General features: G+C 38.6%; 2 protein-coding genes and 1 long non-coding RNA gene across 3 annotated transcripts in view; 1 reads left to right on the forward strand and 2 right to left on the reverse strand.

Moving 5' to 3' along the window:
• The window catches only part of dpep2 (dipeptidase 2), an 11,354-nt gene extending 10,547 nt beyond the window's left edge, over positions 1-807 (reverse strand). The window contains exon 1 of the mRNA XM_079666420.1: positions 699-807. The gene's annotated coding sequence lies outside the window, so the exon portion shown is untranslated. The remainder of the gene's footprint in view (positions 1-698) is intronic.
• Positions 808-4,223: 3,416 nt separating this feature from the next.
• LOC307030839 overlaps positions 4,224-16,211 on the forward strand; it is a 40,657-nt gene continuing 28,669 nt past the window's right edge. Inside the window, exon 1 of the long non-coding RNA XR_013805800.1 lies at positions 4,224-4,305. This is a non-coding gene — a long non-coding RNA (uncharacterized lncRNA). The remainder of the gene's footprint in view (positions 4,306-16,211) is intronic.
• LOC307030399 (ribonuclease P protein subunit p25-like protein) lies at positions 12,289-14,482 on the reverse strand. The gene is made up of 2 exons (XM_079666773.1): positions 14,184-14,482; positions 12,289-14,020 (listed from the first exon to the last, which is right to left on the reverse strand). Exon 2 carries the CDS (start codon positions 13,699-13,701, stop codon positions 12,865-12,867), a length of 837 nt encoding a protein of 278 aa, XP_079522899.1. The 5' UTR covers positions 13,702-14,020; positions 14,184-14,482; the 3' UTR covers positions 12,289-12,864.

Raw genomic sequence — 16,211 nt, forward strand, 5'->3', positions numbered from 1 at the left:
CTGATAACATTGTCTATTTTGGCATTATAATTTAGTAAGGAACTTCCCTGCACAGATAACACATTAGGGCTGCTCGATTATGGCAAAAATCATAATCTCGATTATTTGGGTCAATAATTGATATCACGATTATTAAAAACGATTATCCATTTACTTTGAAAAAATCAATTTATTGAAAAAAAAAAGTTTGAACAGAAGGTTTTTAACAGTTGATTACCCTAAACTTTAAGTATAATTCAACTGAAAAACCAATAAAAAATAAAATAAAGAAATAATTCAAATAAATAATCTTTTTATTTCAATTATGTTGTTTTCATAATCGTTGGAAGCCAAAATCGTAATTGCGATTAAAATATGATTAATTTAGTAGCCCTATAAGACATTACAATAGCAGCTGGAAATACAACATTACAGCATCTTATAAAAAGTACTGCTTCACATCTCATGCAGTTTGAAGTCCCACTTGTTAGATTACACTGTTACTGATGAGATCAACCCCCCCTTTTCATAGTATGAATTGATGTGTACTCACTATTTATTATTATAAAACACAGTAAGACCACACTAAGACAGTATGTAAAATACCTGAAAACACCCACTGGAAAATAAAGCAATTATGCATGTTCATTTACAATAATATGTATATCTATATAATAGAGTGGATCTATATGATATATACAACAAAATAATGAACTTACATGCCAGGACGTTTTAAAGCAGCTTGTTCAACAACTGCATTCAAACAGTGCGAACTTTCCAGCTCTCCACCCTCGTAAAACAAAACCCGAGCAGATGCACTCAGTGCTGCGTTCAAGTCCACGCAAAAATAATACGCATTCATAATGTTTGAGTGTTATTCCGACGTGTTTACCTGTAACAAAGTATGTGCTTTGCTAATATATACATATGATATTGACAGTAGAAAAAGCAGCATCTCTAAATGGACTAATCATCGCCCCTTCTTTATTTAAAAACCTATAGTGTTGCAGTGACTGTAACAAACGATAATTACAAATCAGAAAACAGGTGGCTCTATAGAAGCTATACAATTAAACTGTTGGGAAAAAGTACATATTTCGTTTTTCATATTTTTCAATTGCAGTTTTATTCATGTACTTATTTATTTCACTACGTTGCAATACGATGTAAGGATTTACGAGGAGCTTTTGAATGCACCATGGAGACCTGTGGATTTGATGTTGCCATCTGTTGGGCAAATAATGTTATCGCTACCATAAAAGGACAGTTGCCCACTTACTGCCTCGTAACCTGTGTTTTAGATGTACACAAAGTTACTGTTCATGTTTATAAAGATTGATATTGTTTTACAACCAACAAAGACTGAGTTGTTGGAAGCTAGTATACGTCCAAATCAACTGGGAAAACATTTTTTATTTATTGTTTATTCAAGAACATTATAGACGTTGTATACAAAAGGGTTAGACATAGAGTAAAACAAATAGATCATATTTCAGATTCAATAATTATTAAATTCATGATTGGTTTTGATTGCCTTTTTATTCATATCGTTTTTAATAGTGCTATATTGTGTTAATTCTTGATAAACATTTTTCTAAATGAGGTTTGAAGTCAGCCCATCGCTTTTTATGAATATGATATTTCCCCCCAAAAATCATATAAACTGTACAAAAAAATTAAAGTAAAGGATGGCATGTGGTTCATTTCTATTATTTGCGATTGAGGAAGAGGGTAATTTCTGAGAATAATTTTAGGACTTATTGCTTCATAAACTTAAATACTATGAACTACTTTTACTTTGTGCTTTTTGAGAATGGCAAAATTCCCCCCAGAGAACAAGAAGGAGCATTTTTGTCTAACTTTGACGTGGGATAAAAAACATTTCTTCCATAAGTAGTTTATGAAACTGCCATGTTTGTACTTAGTACTTCTAGGACTACTTGCAAACATAATAAGAACTACTTTTACTGTGTACTTTTTCAGTAATTTGAGTTTCAAAGTCCTCTCCAGAGAACAAGAATGAGCATTTTTGTCAACTTTAATGTGGTCTAAAAAACATTTCTTCCATAAGTAGTTTATGAAACTGCCATGTTTGTACTTAGTACTTCTTAGACTATTTGCAAAAATAATATGAACTACTTTTACTGTGTACTTTTTGAGTAATTTGAGTTTCAAAGTCCCCTCCAGAGAACAAGAATGAGCATGTTCGTCTAACTTTGATGTGGTCTAAAAAACATTTCTTCCATAAGTAGTTTATGAAACTGCCATGTTTGTACTTAGTACTTCTTAGACTACTTGCAAACATAATATGAACTACTTTTACTGTGTACTTTTTGAGTAATCTGAGTTTCAAAGTCCTCTCCAGAGAACAAGAAGGAGCATTTTTGTCAACTTTGATGTGATCTAAACAACATTTCTTCCATAAATAGTTTATGAGTCTGCCATGTTTGTACTTAGTACTTCTTAGACTACTTGCAAACATAATATGAACTACTTTTACGGTGTACTCTTTGAGTAATTTAAGTTTCAAAGTCCCCTCCAGACAACAAGAATGACCACATTAAAGTTGACAAAAATGCTCATTCTTGTTGTCTGGAGGGGACTTTGAAACTTAAATTACTAAAAAAGTACACAGTAAAAGTAGTTCATATTATTTGTGCAAGTAGTCTAAGAAGTATTAAGTACAAACATGGCAGTTTCATAAACTATTTATGGAAGAAATGTTTTTTAGACCACATTAAATTTGACAAAAATGCTCATTCTTGTTCTCTGGAGAGGACTTTGAAACTCAAATTACTGAAAAAGTACACTGTAAAAGTAGTTCATATTATGTTTGCAAGTAGTCTAAGAAGTACTAAGTACAAACATGGCAGTTTCATAAACTACTTATGGAAGAAATGTTTTTTATCCCACGTCAAAGTTAGACAAATATGCTCCTTCTTGTTGTCTGGAGGGGACTTTGAAACTCAAATTACTCAAAAAGTACACAGTAAAAGTAGTTCATATTATTTGTGCAAGTAGTCTAAGAAGTATTAAGTACAAACATGGCAGTTTCATAAACTACTTATGGAAGAAATGTTTTTTAGACCACATTAAATTTGACAAAAATGCTCATTCTTGTTCTCTGGAGAGGACTTTGAAACTCAAATTACTGAAAAAGTACACTGTAAAAGTAGTTCATATTATGTTTGCAAGTAGTCTAAGAAGTACTAAGTACAAACATGGCAGTTTCATAAACTACTTATGGAAGAAATGTTTTTTAGACCACATTAAAGTTGACAAAAATGCTAATTTTTGTTCTCTGGAGAGGACTTTGAAACTCAAATTACTGAAAAAGTACACAGTAAAAGTAATTCATATTATGTTTGCAAGTAGTCCTAGAAGTATTAAGTACAAACATGGCAGTTTCATAAACTACTTATGGAAGAAATGTTTTTTTATCCCACGTCAAAGTTAGAAAAAAATGCTCCTTCTTGTTCTCTGGAGGGAATTTTACCATTCTCAAAAAGTACACAGTAAAAGTATTTCACAGTATTTGTGCAACAAGTTTATGAAGCATTAAGTCCTACAATTATTCTCAGAAATTACCCTGTTCCTCAATCGCAAATAATATAAATGAACCACATGCCATCCTTTACTTTGTAATCCAGCTTCCCAGAGTTGTTTTATTGCATTACCGTAAACCTGTAACTAATCGCGCCCTCGAAATACAGGGGCGGCTGGTTTGACCACGCAAAAGTGAAAGACGTCTGGCTTGACCGCAGTCCTTTTTGCCGCAAGTTAGCAAGTTTAAAAACAACTCGTTTGGTTTTCTTACAGCTGCATTGAAAGAGGTTTGAGGAATCGCAAAGTACTCAAATCAGGGGTAAGCGTTGTTAAATAATGTTCAGGTATTTTGCTTGCTCAATTATACATAATAGTGGGCAATATTGAGTTATATGAGTTGTGGACACCTGTGCATTTGCTGAGACATGTAGGCCTATGGTAAAAACGCCTTCTGTGAAAATGTATTTTTGCTCAAATTTCACAAAATAATTGATAAAAATGATAGGCTACACAGCAAGGCTGACAACATTAATAATCATAGATCCAACTGTAAACCATGTGAACAACAAAACTATTCTAGATCTTAAAACAACGTTTTTTATTTATTTAAACTCGTGGGTTAGAAAGTCCTTTGGATGCTCTGCTGGGCCTTTTTTTCTGATAGTGTCAATGTTTTCCCATTTTAGGAATCTCAAAAACCTGAAGGATTTTGTCCGATACATGGTTCACCGTTTGGCTTTTGGTGTTCACAACAAAACAGGGCAGGAACAAGATCGTGAGGTAAGAGTGCTTTTTGATTATTATTGAATGCTATGAGCTGTTTATTAATTGCCCCAATAGACTGTGATTAACATATACAGATCAGCAAGTACTTATTGAAATTTGTATGGCACATCATTTTTGTATTTGTTTGGTTCTTTAGCGAAGCAGTGGAGGAGGTCTTAATCGTTTCTAAGAGTAGTGGTGGGAATAGTGAATTAGCTCTTAATGTGTTTGTGATAATTGTTTTTTCTGCTTGAAGAGTACTTTGGTTCGCTTTGGAGATAGGAAAGCATTTGCCTGTGGATTGATGGTGCGTGTTGTGTGACATTATAGCAAACAGCTCATGTAGACTTTTAGGAATGCATGTGGTGTAAAACAAGGATGGTAACTATTTGGCATGTGGTATGATAGTTTGTCATGTATAATAAATAAAAGGCATGCTGGTCATTTCATCTGTTAACGTAGTAAATGTAGCATGCAGACAATAATTCCTATAGTTGCCATTCCTTGGACTCGGCATGATCGCTGTGGCTTGAACAAAACCACACGTGCAAATACATGAGTTGCATCTGATATAAATATGTTGATGATATGTTATAGGTTGCAGTGTTTCCCCTAGCATGGAGTCATAGCAGCGGTGCTAAGGCACGTGGGCCCAGCATAATGTGAGCGCGGAGCGCGTGGAATTTTTGAGTGTGTGCGCGTGCGAAGTGCGCCCCGCCAATTTGTTTCTATGTGTCAGCACAAGAAAGGCTCTTGAGGCCTAGTACCAGGGCCGGTTCTAGACAATTTGCTGCCCTTGGTGAGATTTTAGGCGACATTTTATGTGTAAAGAATAAATGAAAAATCTCTACAAAAGATAAATAGGCTACACTGCAAAAACAGAAACTTATTGACATAGGTAATAGACGTCAAAATGGCTTCAAATGTATTCAGTATTGTATGAACATGTTTGAATTTGGGGGTGGACGTCACATCCTCTAGGGGGGTCCGGGGGTATGCCCTCCCTGGAAGATTTTTTTTGGAACATTTTACAGTAAAATGCTTAAATCTGGTGCACTTTGAGCACAGAATTACTAGAAACCTGATCTAGGGGGTACAACTCTAAAACGCCCATATGAAAAAGATCGGTTTACATTTTAATAACCAAATAATTATGTGAACATAACCAATAACCTACCATAGCCAATAACGAATAAATGTAGCTTATTATTTGTACTATTTGTATATAGGGGAAACATTGGGTTGTCACTAGGGTTGGCAGATTGTGAGATTTTTCCTTTTTTAACCAAATACCTTGATTGTGATATTGCATATTTCATACATTTTAAGGTTGACTGTTGATGCTTTCACGAAATACTTACACAATGATCGTTTCAATAAATAATCATCAGTTGTGTGGGTTTAATAAGTTATTGTGTTAAAGAAAACAACAGAACAGCTAAAACTGTTTGTTTTGGTCTTAAAATAAAATCTCTTCACTGTAACGAAGGCTTTAAAACCAGGAAAAGACTACACTTATTCTAGGATATAATTTAAGACGATATAAAGTATGTCTATCACAATATAAATATTATCTATATTGCCCAGACCTGTCACTTTTTGCTGCAAGAGACGAGATAAGCAAAAGAATAAGTGTCAATAAATGCAGGTGCCCCTCCACTGGAGCGGTACATGTACCTGGTCAGATTACTTTGCTTTTCCTTAACAAGAATCGTTCCTGGAAAGATAAATCTGATACAGTGCTCTGCCTCTTACTATCTGCTCTGAATACCAAGGTCCAGACCACAGAATATAAACTCTGCTCTTTCACGCTTTTAAGCCTGAAATGGGCTCGCGCTTAATGAGTCCGAGGTGGATTCTGCAGATGTAAATGAGTCTGCGTTGATGGGGAACATCAGGGTGCCACAAATGAATTTCAATTAATTTCAGTTGGAAGATGTTAAGCCTGATTCTGTGGTCCTCCTACTGAGATCTGGCCTTGTGGTCTGTAATGAGGGGAGTGATTCGGTTCTGATTGGAGCTGCCTACTGCTTCAATGGAGTAATCACAACTGTGTTGATATTACTCTACCAATCCTCCCACTGCGCGGAGTGGACCCCCTGCTGGCACTGTTTGAATTCAAATTAACCAAATCATTTAGTCGTATTGTCGATCTTGGTTTAGAATTTGTCTGGCAACATAGGACGATACAAATCCCTCACGTTGTGTAGCTGGCTGCTGTTTTTGTTTTTCATAATTTGGGGGAAAGTATTTGAGTACGGTCACTGTCAGCTGACACCACTTCAGAAAATTGTTTTTCTAAATAATTATGTTTTTCTTTAAAACCCGTAATGAAAGTCCGGAGATGGCACCACGGAGAAGCACTTTGAATGATCCTGAGGAAAGAAAGGACAACTCAATCATGTAATGCCACTCGTCACGGGTGATTTCAACCACTGATATAAATTGTGTAACTTTAATCTTGCTACTTTTTAAAATATTAGTTTATAAAATGATTGATGACCCGCTTCACTGCATGTCAAAATTGGCCTCTATAGTCAGCTTCAGAAAGGCATGTCAAAATGTATTCATTGTTAAATTTAAATGTTGAGAAGATTAAATTGTATCTTGGTATTATATAAAATGTCCATACAATTGATCTATTACCTTACATTTTTTATAAAGTACTTCACTTGTCATGTGATTAGGCTTCTATATATTTTGTGATTAACACTGGATATTCTTTTACCTCAAAAACATCATCATTAATCCGAAATGCTGTCTGCTGTTTTGATAGAAGCACGAAGCTACCCCCAAACACAATGTCTGTGTTACACCAGCTACTTAATGACAGGAAAATTACACAAACAAATAAGGTAGGTTAGTGGTTGATATTACAAATTAGAAACTAAAATAGGCTAAACATATACAAATATTGAGAATAGCCTAACAATAAAAGACTATTACTTCAAGTCTGATATGGCCTGATTATAATCTGTGCTATGATAGTAATATACATTAAGAAATACAAGTCAGATTATCCCCCTAAAACAAAATGTTCAACCTAATAATCCGAACAATAAAAACATCCTCTTTTTGGTTTCTACTTTTTAGGCATGGTTGAGTGGTTCATTGATGGTTATAAATATACCATTGATAATCTATTCAGTCTGTGCACTTCTAATACCTGTTAAAACCAAAAGTTATAATACCAGCAGTTAGTCTGTGTATGCATGGTTGTAGGGTAGTCTGTAAAGAGATGTTAAGTCCCTTGCTCTTCCTAAGGTAATGCTTAAGAAAACCACGGTGCCTTCTTTTCAACGAAAACACAATATATTGATCGCAGTGGAAAGAGGCATCCAATTACAGCGATAACACGGAGAGGCAGCGGCTGTTCATCACTCTATCAGTACTGAGGAGAACACTGAGGAATGTTAATATGCAAGCCTAGAGCACTGCACCTTATACTTGGTTGGTTTTCACCTCTGAACACAGCCAGTATATTAAAGCAGTTCGGTCACCATATTAATCACAGCAAAATCAATTTTCCCTACATTGTACAAGTGCAGATGTTTACCTTGGAGGTCATAGAGCAACCATTTTTCCATGTGCATCTCCCTTGCATATTGTTTTTGTCCGTTTTAGTATGTGAGCGTGTGGTTGTGTTTCCGTTAACTAACTTTATTTGACAAATATCAGACTGTACATTACAGCCATACCTTTTTATCGTTAGTGCTTTTTAGAAGACCTCATTTATACTTCAAATGGGTTAAGCTAATTTAATCTGAATCCCTTATTATTGTGGGGGGGAGGTCATGCTGATAAAAGAGTGTAATATTTACACTTGTAGGAGAAAGTCAGAGTAACAACGGGATGTCCCGATCCGATCACGTGATCGGGGATCGGAGCCGATCACGTAATTTTCAAAAGATCGGAATCGGGAGGAAAAAAATCGGGGATCGGGATCTTTTAATTTAATTTTTTTTTTTTTAAATACTCTTTTTTAAAATTTTGTATTCAATGTGACAAAACAAAAATGACCATATTCAAGTCTTAAAGTCATCCTGAGGCCTTAGTTTTGGTTTCAAATTACACAACATCATGTATGTGTTGCTTCTTTGGGGCTTGTCTTCATAGACCTGGTTGCTTATTTCTCTCAAATCTGGCAACAGAGTGGGCGCAGTGTCTAATTGTAGCAGTAAGCTAACGAGTACTGATAAGCTTTATTTTGTTTTGATCCAATGCTGCACAACTGAACTGATCCAATGCTGCTGTGAAAGAAAGAAGCTATATCCATGTTGGATAGAATATCCAATTTAAATAAAAATAACCTTAAGGGACAACTTGAATGCTTTTTTTTCTCTTAATGCATTGCATAAAGATCGGATCGGGAAAAATCGGTATCGGCAAATTGTCAAAATCAAATGATCGGAATCGGATCGGGAGCAAAAAAAGGTGCTCGGGACATCCCTAGTTTAGATTGTAATTTACTATTTGACAGAGAATAATACTGCTCACAGCCTGGACATTTTCTCATTGTAAATGCTGTTATAGCAGGATAAAGAAATACAGATACTAATCTATTCTGTGGCCATTTAACTTTGTTTTGCAATCCCTCTGGTCTACAGAGCGATAGATTTCTGTCGAGTATAATAGCATCCTTGAGCAAAGAGGTGTTTCTGTATTTGACTTTGAGCTTCTTTCTCCACCAGAGGGCAGCAACACTCAGAAAAAAAGAACAACTATTTTTGGTTTTCTTCACATTTTGGAACAGCCCATCCCTCAATCACTTTTATTATTAACAGTACTCACAGACGCATTAATGTAACTGTATATACTTTTTAAAAATAGTTTGATAAAAGCCTTAAAGGAAATGTTAATTTGTTGTTCATGTTTTGCCATTCTCTTTTTGAATAAACACCACAATGCACAGGCCATTACTAGTCCATGTTAGTAACCACTTAGTCATAGGTGATTTCCTTTTTCTTTTCTGTGTTTAATGACAATACTGTGTGCCCTCATTTTCTATAAGGGCTTTTGAAAGGATGCTGAAGACATTTTGGTCCCTGAACTTCTCATTTCTGGCAGCCCTCTCGTCCGTGTTCATTATCTGCTCTTACAGCTTTGACTCCAGTACAGCAATTACATCCTCGGCTCTGCTGATTAATCCAACATGGAGGCATTTCTCAAAATGGTTTTGAAAAGACATTTCCAAACACTTACCAGGGAGTAGCTGTGGCACGGCTTGTTTATGCTGATAGTCAGACCACAGCCAGTCTTATTGCAATAAGATGTTTTCAATAGCTGCTTAAGTGTTCTCTTAACCTCTAGTGCAGGAAACAATGGAATGCTGGGAAAGTGATTAATTTGCTCTATTTTACTCCTGACATAAAATGGAGGTCTGCCTGATGTCATGTTTGGGTAATGTACGTCTCTCTATTGTAAAACAAATTCCCTCTATGGCCATTCGTTAATACGTCTCCACTGCTCTCTGCTTAACTGCTTAACCTTCCATTCTCTCCTGACAATCACATAATCAATCACTGCCCCATTACTTGACAAGGCAGACAAAGGGAGTGTATGAGTGAGGAAAAAACCTTTCGGCCTGTCTCGACAAGCAAGAGGAATGTCAACTTCAGAGGGCTAACACAGGCAGAAAACATAGGCCCAGTAAATATTCAATTTAAAGAATTTCCTGATAAGGCGAGTTGAAAAATTGAGGCAGCACCCATTCTTCTAGATAAGAGAAGACGGAGCCATCTGGAGGCTGGGAGATAGCGAACTCCCACACCATCCCAGAGACCTCACTCTCATCTGCTGCAGTGGCGGAGAAGAGCAAAATAGAGTGCCAACACTTTCATTATGTTAACTTCAGAATGAATTTATTCACATTCACTGCATGTAGTTATTGGCTTTGGTAAACACAACGGTTCTATTGTCCCCACCACTATAGATAACTGTGATTGCTCAGTCTAAACATAGCTGTGCTTTTATTAATGATTTAAAAACGGAATAACTATTTAAGATATCAAGTAAGAATACATCTTTGCGTTACCATTTAAAACAATGTCACTCATTCTACATTTCAATGTAACTTATAGAACTGCTCCCATAACAATAATAACCACACAAACAATGTACATTTCTACTGAAGTCCTATATACTCAGTAGGGGGAAATAAGCATCACTAGTCTCTGGAGTTGCACCCACCCAAATAATCTTTATGTGTATCTCCTTCATGGATGAAAGTGAGGGCAATCAAGACTTTACTTGCTTCAATCCGAGGTGTTTGAAACATTTGACACACTCTAAATCTACTGCAGATATAAAATACAAAATAAACCAATGGTGAATTTTAGGCCCATGCCTTTTTATATCCTTTAAATCCACCTTGACTACATCTTTCAAAACAAAGAATATTGGCAAAATGGATTCCCAGCTTGTGAATAACCTTGTCCACACTCCTATAATGCACCTTGTTGACTCCTCCAGCATGCTATTTCGTGCCAGCCACAATGGATTTAGCTGGGGATAATGCTTTTGTCAGTATCTTTTATCTATTCCTTCACTCAGGTATGCTATGCCGTTATCCGTAATTACCCCCACTGCATTTTACACTTGGCCCAGAATTCTTAATGCTTGATAACAGATGCAGGTCGATTTGAAATTTACTTATAACGGTATTATCTTTTTGACCCGCATCGCAGACTGACTGTCCCAAAGGCTCTCGGGTGAAAGCTGTTAACTCTGTGATAACAACGACCCGGAGTGATAACCTTCCAGCAGTCTCGAGGACACACAGTTTGCTACATATGTGCTGTATTGCAGTCGCAGCATTTCTTATTCAACCTTGGGTGCTGCTCGGCTGTGCTCTGATTCATTTAATGGGATCGAGAGGGAGGTTAATCACTGTGTCCGCCTTACACTGTTAAATTCTGGCTGACCATTATATGAAATATTACGATTTGTATTCTTTTGAAAGACGAATTTAAACGCTGATTCCAAGGAAGTGAACTTTCTTTTTCTCGCTCCTTTTGAAGCTGAAACAGAATTATCCCCAGTTAAGAGTCACTTTGATTAATTTACTTCAGGAGGCAGACATCTGCGTGTGCAGATTTTCATTAAGATCAACAGTAAAAGCCTCAGACAAGGTTCCACTTGTCTAAGTTATTATCCCCAGAAGCCATGGTTGATTAAGTGGAAAAAGCTCCCTAACTATTTAAATTAAACAATTCTCTGGAAGGTTTATTTTGTGTTTAATGTTTACGACAACTTTGTAAGAAGTATATGTCGAAATCTTTAATGCATAAAATTCAATACGGGTGCTGCCAGCTGTATTCTCTCGCGCTGTGCATTCTGCTTGGAGTTACATTTGATCCAATTGCCATAGATGACGGAGCATTCAGTTAAGCTTCAGCAATCACTCAGCAGTACTTTTTTTTCAACTAAAAGGGAATCTAAATAGTGTGAAAATTCAGAGGCAATGCATCAAAACTCTGCAACCATTTAATTGATAATGTCAGTCAACTAACTTTGTAATGTTGCTGTGAAAACTTAGGACCACATTGTTTATTATTTGTCTTTCTTTATAGCGGAAGGTGTATACTGTACTATACAATAGATATGGTGGGTGGGTAGGCCTTTTCACAGAAAGGACGAGGACTATATTGTGTTGCCTTGGTTTCATATATTTTGCAGGAACAGTGTAGTGAGAAACTCTGTCAAGCCTAGTTTTAATCCTTTTCTCCACTGTGTTGTGGGATGTTATGTTGTTATCTTAATGATAATCTCTGCCTGTATTTCTTCCCGAGGCATTTCTGTCAGGCCGGGTTGGTTTAGGAGCCCTGCCTTATCAACAGCTTTGTCATTAAATCAGCTTTTTCTACAGACAAATTTCACTGCTGTTATTCTTATCAAATGATCAGCACTCTGTGATTTTCTGTTCAATCAGAGCATTGCGAATTCCATGATGTGCGAGTAAGAAAGATTAAATACAAAACAACATATCCATTGGAAAAAAAAAACAATTTATTGAATTCTGTTTTCATAAGAGTTAATATATCCGACAAATAAAATTGTTTTGCATTTGTCATTCCATCAATGGCTTTAAGCTTTTGTATTTTATATACTTATATATATATATCTTGTGTATTTTTAAAAGCTACACTTAAGCATGTAGGAATAAGAATGATTGCAACATGGAGCTAACAAAAACGTTTAGTTTACTGCAAGCAGGAATCTGGAACCTGTGCGATTCATGGCTTCTTCTTTTGTTGGTGTGAAATGGGAATGGGTCAATCTGTGAGAGATTTGATAACACGGTAGCACACATCACTATTATGTGGATGTGAGAGCCCATGTTGGACGTGCTTGGAAACACATCCCTTAAATGCTGTGTGTACAGAGGCAAGCTTTCGAGTCCCAGTCAAACTGACCTCTGGAGGCTGGAGGTGGTACTCAGTTCTTCTGAGAAAGCACTGTTCTGTCTGAGTGAGTGTTCTGATTGTCGCAGCATTGTGCTTGAATGGAGGGCAGCGCCAAATGAACTCCTCTGATACAATCCTCCTCTCCACTGTTTGACACCGGTTCAGCCAGTCAGTGAGGAGCGTGGACTGAGACTCCTTCCCCCAAACACACTCTCTTACAGTGAGGGAAACTGCTGTATGGCAAAGGTCCAAGAGTTCTCTTGCATGGTGTCTGCGGGGCAGATTCAACACCCTCTCTCTCCTCCCACAATGCACTGAGAGCCTCTGGAGGCTGATACCCCGGCTCCTGGGGATCCAGCGGGTCTTTGGAAAGAAGGATGCTGATGGAGGGCACGGTCCTGTGCACGGTCATCTCCGATGCCCCCCCCTCGCTGCTCTCCCACACCTCTTTCACCACCTTGTATTGCAGTTTGGTCAGCTGGTGCAGAGAGCCCACTTTTCGTTTCATGATTTCAGCACAAGTGATGGTCTTTGTGACGGCGCGGCCTGACCCAGTGAAGACCACCTGCCTGAGCCCCCCACCGCTCACACCTCCCCCACTTATGCCCTTCTCTCCCTGCATTCGTGCCATGGCAAATCCCATTAAGTTGCGGATCTTACTTCCCTCCTTCACGCGCATCTCCAGCACCCCAGAGGCCAGCCCTGGGAACGGGCAGGGGCTATCCTCCTCAGTTCGGCAGACTTTCTTAAACCCCTCCTGTCCTAGTTTGAGTGCAGGGGGAGGGACTGGCAGTGGCACTGGTTTCAGCGGGATGGAAACATTGTTGACCACCGCTGGCTGGACGACATTGCTATAAGTCTGGTTATGGTAGACGGGGAAGCTCCCTGAAGGTAACCCATGCTCAATTTGGATGGGTCGGCTCACCTCTAGTCCGGGAAGGGGCCTGACAGCGTCTCGGATCAGGTACTGGTTCTGGCCAGTGATCATTCCACACCCGGTGAACATGTCTTCTGTCTTCAATGCTCCACCGCAATGTTAGTCCAGAAACACACTCGCCCCACATGGAAAACAGGTCGTCATAATGTTCTTATGCATGTAGCACTTTCCTCTCCCTCCAGTCAACAGCTGTAAAGTTTCAAGACTTCACATAAGAATTATTAACCGCTCCCCAAGAGCACTATCAATGAAGTCTTTAAAGCTCCCTCTCAGAAAGAGCTGGAGAAATAAGATAAACGCCCGGCTGCTGAATTAAGAGCGCTGTCGGGACCATTGAAGATGTTCTTGAAAGAGTATCTCAATTTCATACCATACGTTTAAAATTGTCCTGGAGAGATTGAAAAAAAGAAATTGATAAATTATTCTCTATCCGTCGTTTGTATATATTTCAGATGGTTATTTCATCCTTATAGTCACATGGAGTACTTTGTTGATTGTTCTTTAAGAAAACTTTTCTAAAGGAAAACTAAAAGCTCAAATTAAGACTCCACCTTTTTCTTAGTGATCCGGTCCAGCGCTGTTGATTTTTATCAGATCATCATGTCGCATTTAACTCAAAATTGACTTCTCGTCCAGCTGTTAAAGTCCACCTCCTGTTTTGAACCTCTGCTTGTTTTACTCCAGCTTGAGTTGGTGTGCGTCCCCTCTCCTTGTTCTCTTCTTGGCATCCACAGTAGAGGCCAGGGTTGCTTGGAGGTCTGCCCCTGGGCTGTCCTCCCTAGAGCTCTGTCTTGTCTCCAGTGATGCTCTGGGAAGTCTGCTCTGTTCCCCACAAAGAGACATAAGGGACAGGAGCTGCCTCACAAATGCTCACAGGAGGAGTGTCTGTGTGGTTGAGGGGGAGCATGAGGGAAAGGGGGAGACAGCCCTCTTAAAGGCGCAGGTCTTTTCATCTTTTAGATGAACACCCTCCCCTCCTCGACTGAAGCCTGCCGTCTGAGGAAAAAGAGAAGTGCAGGCTTACTTTGTCCCTTTAAAACCTAGAACGCAGATCCCCGGCAACTTTGTCAATCTCTTTAGAGGACGTTCCAGTGTTCAATGTACATGACTGATTAAACCTGAGTTCTGAAATAGAGATTCAGTCAAGCTTTAAAAATGCATTTTCAGCTACGAAACAATGAATTAAATTAGCTCTGTTATAATTGAAAACATCATTCAAACAGCCACTGAAAGTCACCAGCATTAAATTGCACTGTACTTAGCCTTTATCCTATTAGATGTTTGTGACTATTACGATTTACATAATGCAGCATTAATAGCTTCATTGTTGAGGCAATCAAGTGGCGCGGTATGAATGCCTGTCTCTCAACGCTTGAATTGTTATATTGTGGCTGGAGAGCCCTTGTGATCAAGGACACCAGGACCACAAAACGCACAGAGGCGTGACTTCCATGTTTAAGGTGCTGTATTAAAAGTGACTGTCTTCATTAGGCTGCCGTATCTGTGCAGGTGAGGACATGGGGCTGACAGGTGGGGTAATAAGCATCTTAATAGGCTTTCCATCACCAGTGGAGGGCGCTGGCCCGCTCCATCCTGCACCGAGTCGGGCCCAGACAGCTGTGGCTTCGCCCCGTTCAGCCCAGTCTCCCGGCCGACAGGTGGATTTGTTTTTGTGTGTGACTGACAGATGGGAGAATAGGTAAAGACAACCCACTGAGGCTGAACCTATGAGGCCGAGAGAGAGAGGCAGACAGTCCTAACTACTCTCCGCTCAGTATATCTCTCGCTGCACAGTTGTACACAGACAGTACAAACTCACTGTGGCTCAGCCCAGTCCTTACTGTGAGAATAATTCACACTGGCATATGCATTATATTGGATCCGTATGTTAATCAAGAAACAGATAAGTAAAAAGCCCCCACATGTCCTAGATCCAGCTGGCAGCAGGGAGAACTGGATTTTAAAGTATTTTATTAACAGAGTTTGACCGGGTATCGGCTCGGCAGAATCAATAGATTGATTTGATCCGTGGAATGATTAATTCTCTTTTTTTAATTTGTATGTATGGGATGCAGAAGCCATTTATCTCCAGAGCCATTCCACACACTGCAGGAGACGTAGTGACAAATATCTTTTTCTTGTGTTTTTTTGTTAGCTAAAAAAAAAAACGGGAGAGAAGGAAGACTGGGGGGAGAGGGGAGGGTCTGTAGCGCACACCACCAAAGTGATCATTCTGTTGTTTGGGAGAAATTACCCTCATCAGTCATACAGAGATGCACAGCTGCCTAAGGGGGTCTGGTAATGTTACTGCATAATAAAGTGTGTTTGTGTGTGTGCATGTGTGTGTTCAGAGTTACAGCGAGAGGGAACGAGCAGGAAATGCAGGGGGTTAAAAAAGTCTGATTTAACCACAGAGAGGTTAAGATTTATGATAATGGCTGCTCTGTAATCATCCCTCCTTACGCTGCGATGTTGTCACATCATTTATTGCTTCTCAGTTTATCTCCAGGAATAAGTGAATGCTGGAGGGATTGAGTGAAATGTCTACCAAACTTTTTGCGTCTCCATCACAGACAAAA

The sequence above is a fragment of the Notothenia rossii genome, assembly GCF_949606895.1.
Source record: "Notothenia rossii genome assembly, chromosome: 2".
Lineage (NCBI taxonomy): Eukaryota > Metazoa > Chordata > Actinopteri > Perciformes > Nototheniidae > Notothenia > Notothenia rossii.